Source organism: Syngnathoides biaculeatus, chromosome 13 (genome assembly GCF_019802595.1).
Source record: "Syngnathoides biaculeatus isolate LvHL_M chromosome 13, ASM1980259v1, whole genome shotgun sequence".
Classification (NCBI taxonomy): Eukaryota; Metazoa; Chordata; class Actinopteri; order Syngnathiformes; family Syngnathidae; genus Syngnathoides; species Syngnathoides biaculeatus.
Window position 1 is genome coordinate 23861934 of NC_084652.1, and position 14324 is coordinate 23876257.

The following is a 14324-nucleotide window of genomic DNA, read 5'->3' on the forward strand; positions in this document are numbered from 1 at the left end:
GAACTCACAAATGTCTATTTTCCCTAATTTCTGATGCTTTTGAATGCTTTGAATCTCACTTCATTTACTATTTTTATCATTTATCCCATCCTACTTACCATCAGTATTATCATTTTAATCATTTTTCCTTTTATTGATTTATGTTCAATTAACATCGAATTTTGCCTTAACATCGCAACCATACCCCACGTCTGGTGGGAATGACTGTCGAGTAATGAATGTTATTTGAGCAATTTTTATCATTTTATTAAATTCTTAAAATTTCCATCTTCATCTATCTTTGTCATTCTTATATTGAGTTGTCTAATTGATAATCTCCATCTTAAAATGAAACAAATCCGTACGATCCTAACAAGGATTGTTAAATTTACTAGGTCAATGACAAGTGCAATCGATTCATAAGAGATGAAGCTGCTGTAAAAGCGGAGCGATCATTTTTTCACCTTGTTACTCTGAAAGGTTACTCGACAAGGGCTGATATGTGAAGGCAGACCAGATTGGCTCTGCAAAACTAAAGCCAGATAGTGCACCTAGGCGAATTCACCTCAACACCGACTTAAGAAGCTCCCGTCCTCCTGCACGCATGGCGTTAGAGTCAGCTGGGGTAAAGGGGTAGCTTAACCCTTTTACTGGAGAGTCGGTCACGACATTTCTCCTGATTAGTTCTGCGGATAAGCAGAATCTGACAACCGTCACAGGACTCCTGCTGATGCCCTGCAGTTTGAAGACCGAGCAATTAAATTAGTGGATGACAGTCATCACGTGACTGCACTTAATTTTGGAACACTTCATTTGTGCAGGGACCTGCACAATAATCATGTTCATTGACTTCAGCTCTGTGTTTAACACTCTCATCCCTGAACCTTTCTTCTCCAAGCTCCTCCAGCTCAATGTCTTACCTGCTATCTTCCAGTGTGTTTACAACTTCTTGACAAGCAGAACTCAACAGTTGAGCATGGGGAAAACCATCTCATCCACACGCACTACCAGCACTGGGACCCCAAGGATGTCTGCTGTCTCTAAGCTGTACTTCTCTACACAAATGACTGAAAGTCAACACATCCAGCTGTCAAAATCTGTCCAAACATCACCAACAGGAATGGAGTAGCACACAACCTGCCCTATGTAAACCGTTGAATCCTTCAAGTTCCTGAGAATTGCGGGCTTTCAGGACCTGAAGTGGGAGGCCAAGATCAACTCCAAAAATTACCAGCAGAGGATCTACTTCCCATGACTGCTCTGGAAGCGTGCCAAAGGAGCTGGTAAGGCAGAGGCAGCAGTAATTCAATAAATTTGTTGTTCATCACATTGTGTGTTCATCCTGGTTTGGTGCTGCTGCAAAGAAGAGCAAAATCCAACGGCAACAGACAGTTAAGACTTCCAAAAAGATTATCAACGACCCCTTACTCACTTTTGAGGACTTGGACACTGTTCGAACTAAGGACATGCAAAATTCTTTTTACCCCCTGGTCACCATCTTTTCAAACTCCTTCTCTCAGGTAAGCGATATGGAAGAAATGCACACTAAAACCAGCAGATATGCTTACAGAATCTTCCTTCCTTTCATTGTGAAATTCTGCTAATGTCTGTTGAGACACTACTCCACCACTGTACTCACTGGTGTAGCTGCATCACTGCATTCTTTCCATAGTTATTGTTGAGTATTATTGGCCTCTTTTGTGCTTAGAAACTCTGCACCATTTGTACAATTGTCACTGTACCAGATTATTACACTATTCGTAACTTTAAATAGCGTGAGGACTCCATCATTTGCACAATTATCATTTTATCAGTATTACTACATTACTGATAGCTTTTCATTGCTCAGTCATTCTCCGTACTCGTGCTTTTATGTCCTAAAATGTATAATTTGTCATAGTCGATGTTTGTTGTCCCATACTAGAGTGCCTTCAACTAGCGGGCACAAATTCCTTGTGTATTGGCCAATAAAGCAATGTAATTCTGATTATGATTTCTTTGCCTGCCTGTCATAGGAGGCACACGGCTTTTTTATTGACTCCTAGTATGCATTCATTCGCAAGCACAGCATTCTGATTACATTTTGTTGGATTTATTTCTTATAGAATTGGAAAAAAAACATGATCTTCTTGGGGCACAGTAACTGATGGTGCAGTGGTACACCAGCCTGACTTTGGTACAGGCAGCATGGAGTCAGTGATAGTGTCAATATGTGCCCTGTGACTGACTGGCGACTAGATCAGGGTGTAGTCCACCCTTGCTCTAAGTTGGCTGGGAGAGGCAGCACTCCCACGACCCTATGAGGAAAAGTGGCTCGGAAAATTGATGGTCTCCTTGTTTTTCACAGATTTAAATGACAACATTCATATGTCTCAGGAAATACTCGTTACCATGGTTTTCGCAAAAAACGTTAACATTTTGCAGCCTTCATCACTTTCACATCCATTGATAAACGTGAAAGTGAGTGAACATGCAATTTAGCACCTACTTTTTGGGAATTTACGAAGAGTGTGCAATCACACTGCAGAATATCATGCCCAGCACATCAACCATTAGCATGTGCAATCTGATAGAATGAAGATTTACCCCCAGCTATTTGGACAATTGGTAAATCAGGCCCTGGGGTCGAAGGAAAATACAATGTCTGGTTACTATATTTATCATTATCAAAACACTAACATGAATATGGCGAACAACTTTTAATATGCATGTATTTCTTCTGTAGGAATAGAGTGGAACTATGATGATTTATGATCTTGAAGGTTCTTTGTGAGTCATGTGGATATAGATCTAATTCAAACTGATACTGCTATTGATGTCGTGATCTGTGCCTGGCAGTTCCTTTGCGAGGCATCAGTGGCACCTTAAGCATTTTCCCCCTCTCTCTTCAGCACTAATCACCTCCTCGCCTCCACACCTGGTTCCAATCAGCACTTCTCACTGCTTGCACTTAAGCCTGCCTCTTCATGTATTCAAGTGAACGGTGTGAGTATTTTTCCTCCATCGCAGTACACTGGCTGAAACATTGCTCTTGATGGTAAGTATTCTCTGATACCAGTGCTTGATCTTACTCCCTGTTGTTCCTCCTTCTCTCGTCTCCTGCTGTGTGCTCCTAATATCACACTTACTCCAGCTGCATTTCTAAGTTCAGTAATTTGCTTACGCTCCATTATTCCGTATGCTCCCTACTCCTATGGACTACCGTTATGTCTTGGTATTCCTGACCTTCCACTTAACCCAAATAAAAACCTTTCAAACGCTTCCTCTGTCTCAGTTTGCTTTTGGGTCCCATCCAATACTGCTTGGTACAAACTGTGACAATTGAAGCCTTTGACTGCTATTGTCGTCTAATTCAGCAGTTTTTTTTTTTTTGTCCAAGCAGTAATAATGCAGCAATGCTGTCTTTTTAGAAATGTGCATATTTGCCAATATATGTGAATATTTTGCAGCTGTTAGTAACTTACATTCTCTTTTGCATCTGGACACTGCAGAGTACAGAGCGTATCATAGTAGAGGCCATTGGTGCAAATATACATGCCCTGGAAAACATCAGGTAAGGCTGGGCAAAATATGGGCTCACACGAGGCATCTTCCCACTGCCCTCCCTCGAGGCACTCAGACTTGAAGTATTTCCTAAAAACAACAAATATAAGCATAACTCTGGGCCAGATTATTGGAGTTTAAAAAAAAAAAAAAATGTCCAATACCAAGATAAGAAAGGAAGAAATCCAGTGCTTTGCATTAACAGTGTATCCAGTTGGTCATGTAATATGTACCCTATTTTGACAATGTGATGTTAAATCCTCTCTCATTTAATAGTGTTTTGAGAAGATTTTTGTCGACAGTTATGAATTTTCAGGGGCTTTGCCATTTTCGCGAGTCACATGACCTATGTGACGTGTACTGTGCCATTCCAAACACTCTCACAACCGTGTGGTCTTACATAGGAAACTATTATGCCCAGCGCTGATTTCTCGGATTTATCCCCATCTGATGAAGAAATAGCAGTATCGGTTGATAGGGAAGACGGAGGAATACTTCCATACAGATTTGAACCTCTGGCTGTAATTAATGTTGAATATTTGGATTGTTCTTCGGGTGGAATGACGCTGCGTCTGACTACTCGGATACCTGCACGTGACATAAGTGCATAAACAAAGACCCCCGGGGAAGCTCCAGGCCGGCAGCTTTGGATTGTTCTTCGAATGGGAATGACGTGGAGTCTGAAAAGCGAGCCGAGGTTCCAGACGGCCGTGAGCTGATGTTCCAGGCGGCAGAGGCCATTAGCCCCGGATGCTGAGGCTAGGCTAAAGGCGTCCGCCGCAACCGAAGCTTGGCTAAAGGCCTCCGCCGCCTGAAAGCTCTGCTCGCGGCCCGCCACCGGAGCTCACCCATCAGACGCTGGGACATTCCAGTCCGAAGAACCATCCATGGCTGCCGGCCCAGAGCTCCCGGGGGCCTTTGGTTTGCTCGCGGCCCGCCACCAGAGCTCACTCATCAGACTCGGCGTCATTCCGCCCAAAGAACAATCCAAATATTCAACATTATTACAGCCACAGGTTCAAATCTGTATGAAAGTATTCCTCCACCTTCCCAATCAAACAATAGTGCTATTTCTTCATCAGATAAGGATAAATCCGAGAAATCAGCACTGGGCATAATGGTGTCCCATGTAATCGAGGGTTTGGAACAGCACAGTACACGTCATATACGCCCACATACATCATGTGACTCGCGAAAATGGTAGCGCCCCTGAAAATTCGTAATTGTCGACAAAAATCTTCTCTAAACACTATTTAAATGAGAGAGGATTTAGCGTCACGTTGTCAAAATAGGGTACATATTGCATGACCTATTGGATACACTGTTCATGCAAAGCACTGGATTTCTGTTTTTAACTGTACTGAGCTGATTTACACTTTGATCTTGGGAACATTTAATAGAGATGAGCTGACCTTTACTCTATTTTCCGTTAACATGCTTTAATTAAAAGTGCGTGCACACACACACACACACACGCTGTACATAATGTACAATAAAGATGACCTTTATGACCCCACTCAATTTTTCCCATCAAACTTTTGGTCTTTTAATCCCAAACCACAGAGGATTGCCCACTCGCCAGTAAAACACATTTTTGATATACACAAACAGTGTGACAGAATCTGGTATAGCATATATGGGTGCATGTGTCAAAGGTGTGAATTCCTGGTTAAAGCTCTATCACAGCTGCTGCTTTTCACTTTCACACATTGAACTAATAAAGCATCTGGGGTTATTAAAATGTTTACAAAATAGTTTGAGAGTGAAACTCATAAAAATGCCAAGCTGCAAATTGATCTTAACATGAGGTTGTTTTTTGCCTTCTTAAACAGAAAATTGATAAATTAACAATCGGTGAACCTACATTTTGCTTGTTTCATATCATTGTTAAACTCTCCATTAAAGGCAGTGCAGAGAGAAGCTAAGCATATTTTAGACATGGACTCAATGCATACGAATGAACTATGTAAAGACGGATGGCTTAGTTCCTCTGTAGCAGGGTGTGAACCACGCATAAACCCTACCTTTCCTTCTAATGGTTGTTCACCAATAATCAGTAACCACTGAATACTGCTAATGTAATATAAATCGAAAGTCTGTATTTGCTATTTTTTAGTCTTGTGGATTTGGGTGTGACTGTATTCCATTTTGGAAGTATAAAAGATCAATCAAAGCTGCTGAGTTTATCATTCTGGGGGAAATCAAATGTATTTGATAATTATTTTTATATTATTTCATTATCATTAAAACAATGGATAACGATACTATAAGTTTAGTCTCCCTAAATAATTGTGAAACCAAAGTGGGAAAATGTAGAAACACTTTTATAAACAGTATTTTAATTTCAGTCATGTTAATAAGATGCATTTTTACACATCAAAGCACTGCTGTATTATGTCTGTATTGCATTCATTCTATATTCAATCTTTGTTTTTATTACGTCGTAGGATGCAGATCTTTGTGGAATGTTCGAGGTGCCAAAAAAGGACGGGATGACTTTTGGTCAGAGCTTCTTACAACCACCAGCTGCTTCGTACCAATAACGACTCACCTTCCGCCACCCTGCCTTCTACCTCTTGTCTTTTGGACATTTCTGGATTCATTACTCCATCACTGGAGATAAAATTCACCTACAGGAACCAACAATATTCTCCTACAGGTACATTCGTTCGGACTGCGGTGACTATACGTCAATTCGTTCATTAGTACATGTTACACGTGACTAAACTTCCATTAGACTGTAGCTCTATTTTGTGTTGGTTTGTTATTGTACTGCATTGTGTGTGATTAAATTGTCTTAAATGCAGTACAACGTCTTTGTTATATTTTGCTGGTTTGACCAAGGGGTTGTTATTCTAAATTTACACAACAGTATTGAGACCAAAAGTAAAAAAAAAAAAAAAAAAAAAAAAGCTCACCTTGGTGTGTTCATTTTCAGACTTCCCAAAACATAAAAGCCTGGGTTGCATTTGAAACGGCAGGTGGAGCCAACATCATGACTTGAAGACAGGCACTCTGTCGTTAACAGCTGAGCGTTCGGTATTTTTGGAACCTCCAGGCACTCAATCTTACAGTAGGCCTCCGGAAAAGACCACAGACCATCCTCTAAACATTCCAACCTGTTACTTTCACCTATGAATAGATATGAGAAGAAAGACAGGAGACTATAAGTTTGGAAAACATTTTGATTTCTTGCAATTTAGTGATATTTTAAGTTACTTTAAGTTTTTTTCTCAAATGTGAGCATAGAGAGTTGCCAATTATGCCGAATTGCCAAAAGGTCTTAAATTAAATCGAACATGTACAATCGGAAACTTAAAATGGTTACAAAACACTGTAAGTCCTTTACCCCAGGTAGGACCTGAACCACTTAAGAACTGTTTCATTTAGTCTGACCCACATTTTCACCACATTCTCTGTGACCTGCGATTGGCTGGCCACCAGTTCATGGTGTACCCTCCCTCCTGCCCGATGACAGCTGGGATAGACTGCAGCACTCCTGTGCCCCTTGTGAGGATAAGCAGCTAAGAAAATGATTGGATGGATGGATATTGCTGAGGTTCTTAATCATGACTTCAGAAAAGGGTTGTTGTATAGTCCAGACTAACTGTAGGCTAAAATTACATGGACATTGTCTGTAGAGATCATAATATATGTTGAGTTTCATTTGTCTCCACATACATTCAACTTTCCTATATTTTGATTTAGAGGCCTTTACCATCGTAGTGCTTATCCATGTGTTTTACGTAGGCTCAAGGCTGTGTTAGTTTTAATAGGAGCAACAGTATCCATGATATGAACTAACTATAGCCATCATCACAGCTGTTTACAACCCACCGGATCCTAATGTGTGCTGTGCTCTCTCTCTCTCATGCTGAACGTAATCAATGAACAGTGGGCCCACCCAGAACGTGTTCACATTATAGCCAGGGACTTTAACAAGCCTTATCTGAAGACTGTACTCCACAAGTTTCACCAGCATGTTAAATCTCCAACAAGGGGTGTAAACACTTTAGACTCATCATATACTCCAACATGAACGACAACCACAAAACCACATTACTCCCACCACTTTGGTGACTCAGACCGCATCTCTCTGCTGCTTAACCCTTCAAGCATCAACCTCAAACGAAGATCCTGGGCCATCACAAAGTGTGTAACAACCTGGCCAGACACTGCCGTCCGTGAACTTCAGGACTGCTTTAAACAAACAGACTGGAACTATTTTGTATAATAGGACTTAGACAGATGCACAGGGGCTGTACTGGACTATATCAAGTTCTGTATGGAAACTGTGTGTGTAAAGCAAAGCTTCAGGGTTTTTCCAAATCAGACACCCTGGATGACTAGCCAGGTCCATTCACGCCTCAGGGCCTGCAACACTCCCTTCAGTGTCAGGTGACATAGCTCTTCACAGCACAGCTCGAGCTAAACTGAAAAAAAGGGAACAAAAATTCCAAAAAAAGAGTACAAGAGGATAATAAGAGTCCCATCCTGCTAGCAAGGGACCTCAAGGGCATCTCAGCGACACTCAGCTGCACCAGTGCACAGAGGATGCCATTGGCATAGCTCTGCACACTGTGTTGAGTCACCTGGAACAACCACAGAGCGATGCTAGAATGCTCTGTGTGGATTATGTCTCAACCTTTAACACAATCATGTCGGACACTGATGATTAAACTAGACATTTTGGGCCTCCCTCTTCTCCCATGCACTTGACTAAGAGACCCCAGACTTTGAAAATTAGCTCCCACCTTTCTTCCACTCATACATTGAGCACCGCCTCACCACATGGCTGCAAGCTAAAACCTATCCTGCAATGTCTCTACTCCTTGTCTGCAGCCCAGTCCACAAAAATAACATCGTCAAATTCGTTGATGACACAACAATGGTCGATCTGATCTCAAAGTGAGATGAGGCACCCTCCAGAGAGGAGGTCCAGAAATTCACAACCTGGTGTACAGACAACAATCTGGCACTGAACACTATAAAAATAAAGGAAATCATTGTGGACTTCAGGAGGAACAGGATTCTGTTCTTCATCAAGGGCGAGTGTGTGGAGCGAGTCTGCACATTCAGGTTATTGGGAGTACTGATTTATGAGGACCTTTCCTGGAGAGACAACATCTCAGCAGTCATCAAGAAGGTTCAACAGTGTCTCCACTTCCTGAGTGTCCTCAGGAAAAATGACCTGGACACAAAGTTGCAGCTGGCCTTCTACTGCTATTTCATCAATAGCCTGCTGACCTACAATGTGTTCATCTGGTACGAGAGTTGCACTGAGGGAGAGAGAGCAAGGCTTCTGAGGACAATCATAGCAGCAACGACCAAAGGACTTTTTTTCTGAGACCCATCACCACCCTGAACTCTAATCTTTCCTCAATCCGTGCTATTAAAACAAAGGCATGCTGATTTCAATATCTTGATCAATATGTTTTATGCATTCCATTTTAAACCTCCATCCATTTTGCAAGCTGCTTGTCCTCACAAGGGTTGCGCGAGCACCAGAGCCTTATCCCAACTAACTTCAGGCGAAAAGTAGATTACACCCTGAATTGGTCACTGGTCATTCCCAGGACACGCTATTTCACACATTTTTATTGATTTGTATTCTTGTTTTTATTCATTTTATTTTTATGTATGCACTGATGTTGGAGAGGCTGTCCAATTTTATTGTACAGTTAAGTATGATGACAATATATGGTATTCATTCATTGCAGGGACAGATTGGCTCTAGCTGTCCTCAGGCCCTCCTCATCCCCAAACAAAAAAGCTTATGGACCTTGTGTAATCTGTAGATCTCCCCTGAGAGCCATGGTTTCTGATTGCCATGGACAGTGATTGTGAAATCATCCGTGAACTTACTAATGAAGGCAGTAACAGTATCTGCGTACTTTTGAAGGTCTGTGATGGAGTTGCAGAGGGTAGCCTGTTTGAACATGGTAAGTCTGTGATGGTAAAACACTCAAAGGGACCTTTCTGGCAACACTTGTACCTGTTTCCTAACTGGTTGGGAGAGTTTAACCAGTGGTCTTGAAAATTGCATTAACATAATCGTTAGGTGGTCTGAGGAGGATAAGGGCCTTTGAGGCTCTGCCCCCCTCTCAGAGGTTTAAAAATATTGTCCAGAGTTATTTTCCTGTGTTGGAAAGTCAATGTTTGAGTTGAGTTTAAGAAACACTTCCTTGCGGTCAGCATTATTAAAGTAGGGTGAAGAAAGCATCTGGGTTGACCATCAGCTGTTCACTGAAATCATGGTTTTGCTCATTTAGTGCTTCACTCCTATTATTGCTGGAGTTTGGAAGAATTTAGACACTGCCAAACTGCCACAAGCGGTATAGTAGTGAATTCCCTTTGTAAATAAAACGGCACTTGAGCCATAAACTTGAGTAGTGCTGTACAGTGTTGACTGACCAAGATAGCATCCCGGAACCAGGTATCGTTGCTGTTACCACACAGTTAACCGCCGTTAGTCTTGCCTCCCACGAGAGTTCATGGCGGTCAGCAGAATGCCAGCTAGCCAACTTGAATGGTGCCATATGGAACGCTGTTAAGCCATTTTTCCACAAACACAAAAACACACAATCATGTTCAAACAGGCTACCCTCTTCAACTCCATCACAGACCTTCAGAAGTACACAGAGACTGTTACTGCCTTCATCAGTAAGTGCATGGATGATTTCAACACCACTAAATCCATCACTGTCCTTGGCAACCACAATTGTAAGGGTAAAGCAAAGCAAATTTATTTATATAGCATATTTTATACACAAGGTCACCCAATGCAGCCCTATTGGGGCACAAGCCAGTGCAATCTGTAGGCCGGTCCCAAGCTTGAATAAATGCAGAGGGTTGCGTCAGGAAGGGCACCAGGCTTAAAACTTTTCCAAACAAATATGAGCGTACATCTAAAGAATGCCAAACCAGATCAGTCGTGGCACAGGTTAATAGCATCTGCCCTGGGTGTAGGAATAATTGTGAATATAATTATCATACATCTGCTTCCAATAAAGAAATGCTTTGCTCTGCTCTAGATAACATGGTAGCCGCCTAGCAGGAGATAGCAAGAACAAAAATATCTAATCATCAGAACTGTTAGAACCAGGAGCACCTGCTGCCTGTTAGAGAAATGATGACCACACATGTACTCAGGAATCTTCCACACACATGCACACACACGAACAAACAAGTACACTTTGTTTCCAACTATGTTTTACTTGCCGACTCCTTTTTGTAACATCAATGTAAATAACGGGCATCTTGAAACTAAATAAATAGAGGTGCTGAGGAGAATATAATCAGAGAGTGCAGTGGTGAATTAATTGCATGAGACAGTTCTTCTCCTCTCTCCTCACAAACTGTCAAACTTGAACTGGTGTCTTTGCTTCCTTTTTTGTCCTGTTTAATGTCTAATTGGTAAACCTGACACCTGGGCACCGTTAACCTGCAGGGTGTCGGTGGAAATTCAGCTACTGTGGTTTGAAGACAAAGAAGAGGAGGAAAGGTTGCGAGGCTAGAAGTTTAGGGGCAGGGTTTAAATTATTTTACCATGCAGCAAATTGGAAGAAAAATGGTGTAGGGGTTATTTTAAAGGAAGAGCTGGCTAAGAATGTCTTGGAGGGGAAAAGAGTATCAGATCGAGTGGTGAGGCTGAAACCTGAAATTGAGGGTGTGATGTATAATGTGATTAGCGGCTATGCCCCACAGGTAGAATCTGACCTAGAGTTGAAAGAGAAATTTTGGAAGGAACTAGATGAAGTAGTCCTGACCAACCAAGACAGAGGGAAAGTTGTGATTGGTGCAGATTGTAATGGACATTTTGGTGGGGGAAACAGGGGTGATGAAGAAGTGATGAGTAAGTACGACATCCAGGAAAGAAACTTTGAGGGACAGATGGTGGTGGACTTTGCAAAAAGGATGGAAATGGCAGTAGTAACACTTTTTTTTTCCCCAGAAGAGGCAGGAGCATAGGGTGACCTACAAGAGTGAAAGTAGAAGCATGCAGATGGATTACATTTTGTGCAGATGGTGTCATCTAAAGGTGCTTCCTGACTGTAAGGTTGTGGTAGGGGAGAGTATAGATGATGGTGGTGTGTAGAATGACTCTGCTTGTGGTGAGGAAGATTAAAAAGACAAGAGAGCGGAGAACCGTTTGGTGGAAGCCAAGAAAGGAAGAATGTTGTGCAGCCTTTCGGAAAGAGGTGAAACAGGCTCTTGGTGGCCGGGAGGAGGTCCCGGAAGACTGGACAACTACAGCCATGGTGATCAGAGATACAGGCAGGAGAGTACTTGGTGTGACTCCTTGTAGGACAGGGGCGAAGGAGACTTGATGGTGAAATTTCAAAATACAGCAAGTCATATAAGGAAAGAGGTTAGTGAAGAAGTGGGACACTGAGAGGACTGAGGAGAGGCGAAAGGACTATATTGAGATGCAACGTAGGGCAAAGGTAGAGGTGGCGAAGGCTAAACAAGAGGCATATAACATGTACATCAGGTTGAACACAAAAGAAGGGGAAAAGGATCTCTACAGGTTGGCAAGACGGAGGGATAGAGATGGCAAGGATGTCCAGCAGGTAAGTGTGATTAAGGATGGAGATGGAAACGTGTTTACTGGTGCCAGTAGGGTGCTACATAGATGGAAAGAATACTTTAGTTAGTTAATAAATGAAGAAAATGGGAAAGACGAGTAGAAGAGGCAAGTGTGATGGACCAGGAAGTGGCACTGTATAGTAATGGGGATGTCAGAAAGGTCCAAAGGAGGTTGAAAAACAGGCAGTTGGTCTCGATGACATACCTGTGGAGGTATGGAAGCAATTTGGAGAGGTGGGTGTGGAATTTTTGACCAACTTATTCAAAAGAATACTAGCAGGCCAGAAAAATGGAGGAAAGGTGTACTAGTTCCCATTTTTAAGAACAAAAGCGGATTGCAGAGCTGTGGGAACTATTGAGGAATAAAGTTGATGAGCGACACAATGAAGTTATGGGAAAGAGTATTGGAGGCTACACTCCGGACAAAAGTAAGTATCTACGAGCAACTGTATAGTTTCATGGCTAGAAAGAGTACCATAGATCCTTTATTCACCTTGAGGATGCTACTGGAAAAGTACAGAGAAGGTCAGAGACATTGTTTCTTTGTAGATCTAGAGAAGGCCTATGACAGAGGACCAAGAGAGGAACTGTGGTACTGCTTGCGTAAGTGTGTGTGTGTGTGGTGTGTGTGTGTGTGTGTGTGTGTGTGTGTGTGTGTGTGTGTGTGTGTGTTTGAATAGTACAGGACATATATGAGGGCAGCAAAACTGTTGTGAGGTGTGCCATAGGTGTGAAAGAGGATTTTAGTGTGGAGGTGGGACTGCATCTCAGCTCTGAGGCCCTTCCGTTTGCTGTGGTCACAGATAGCATGTCAGATGAGCTTAGAATGGACAATTTAGAGTCTTGAATGAATGAATGAATGAATGAATGAATATTCTAATTTACTGAGATGTACATGTATATAATAAAACTTCCTGCCTCAATGACTGTCTGTAGCTAGGGTGGCTTTACAAATGAGAATCAGTTTTCAATTAAATCACCCAAATCAATCACCCGAGAGAAATGTCTATTTGCCCATTTGTATTGCAGCAGACTTTTAAGACAGGGCACTGGGTTCTAATACAAGCCAAGTCAAATGAATACACCCACTCACTTATAAAGACTGCAATGATATCACTCTTGATCTTTCCAAGTAAAAAGTACTCACCCTGCTTTACATGCGCAGTATGATTCCACAATTTTATCCTGTTGGATTTCAATATCAAGTTTGTGAGGCGTCAAACGTTTTTGCATCAATCGCCAACGTTTCACTGTAACTCTGACATTGCGCCCTGCTCGGTCCAAAATCTTAATTCCGTGTACATATCCTCGCGTGAAATAGTTGAGACCTCTCTGTAGAACTCTCTTGAACAGGTCTGACGCATTTGGCAACAACATACCTCAATATTATCTTGAATACACGATAGAGAATTCAGTTCAAACCTGTTATGTTCAGTCTCCATTTTGGAAGATTGTGGGGCATGGGAACTGTAGCTAAGGGAGCGAAGATGAAGACCGCCAGTCGGAAAGGTCCTTTGAAACACAAACCATATGGGCCACTGAAACATTTTGCTTTCAACTCCTGCAACCAGGAACTCATAGTTCCTGGGCTGGTTAGTGTAAATGTCCCTAATGCCTTAGTGTTTTCGTAAATATAAATTGTTAATATGAGGGGAACCTTTTGCCATGTTCTGTGCATTGGATTATGTAGCTTGGTGCATGAGTTTTTTTTTTTTAGACCGTGAAGCTCCAGTATCTATAGAGAGAGAGAGAGAGATTTACTTTGGTGATAACGGTTCATTTTTACAATGAAGAGGTTATTGATCGACCAAACCTTGTTTTTCTCCACTTCACAGACGGGTGTTGATGACTGACACCATATCGTGTGGTTCCCAGTATGCCTTCACCCATGCAATGCATACTAAATTATTGCTATAATGGGGATATTAAGCACGCAAGAATGACAAGGATTGTTGCCCATAGTTCACTGAATCTGTGTCCTATTTAAATGTCCATCACACATAATACATTTATGTTGCTATTTTTTGAGGAGCCCTGACTGTGACGTGTGCGATAGAAAGACCTTCTGGTCAGTTCTGCTCTATGGTGAGCAAAACAAGCCTCAGTGTAACCTATCATCTCATTAGCTGTGTAAAACAGCTTACAACAACCATACAATCTGTAGTAGATGTTGGCTCCCCCTCTCCCAGCCTAAATGCAATGTTAGGCCTGAG

General features: G+C 42.0%; 1 protein-coding gene and 1 long non-coding RNA gene across 5 annotated transcripts in view; one reads left to right on the top strand and one right to left on the bottom strand.

Moving 5' to 3' along the window:
* The window catches only part of pappa2 (pappalysin 2), a 135716-nt gene that overhangs the window by 45370 nt on the left and 76022 nt on the right, over positions 1-14324 (bottom strand). Inside the window, exons 21-22 of the mRNA XM_061838216.1 lie at positions 6441-6654; positions 3444-3612 (exon numbers count right to left, since the gene is read on the bottom strand). Coding sequence (XP_061694200.1) covers positions 3444-3612; positions 6441-6654 — 383 coding nt within the window. The remainder of the gene's footprint in view (positions 1-3443; positions 3613-6440; positions 6655-14324) is intronic.
* LOC133510385 (uncharacterized) overlaps positions 2896-14324 on the top strand; it is a 42075-nt gene continuing 30646 nt past the window's right edge. For all 4 annotated transcript variants that reach the window (XR_009797592.1, XR_009797590.1, XR_009797591.1 and 1 more), the window contains exons 1-3: positions 2896-3016; positions 3471-3532; positions 5970-6181. This is a non-coding gene — a long non-coding RNA (uncharacterized LOC133510385). The remainder of the gene's footprint in view (positions 3017-3470; positions 3533-5969; positions 6182-14324) is intronic.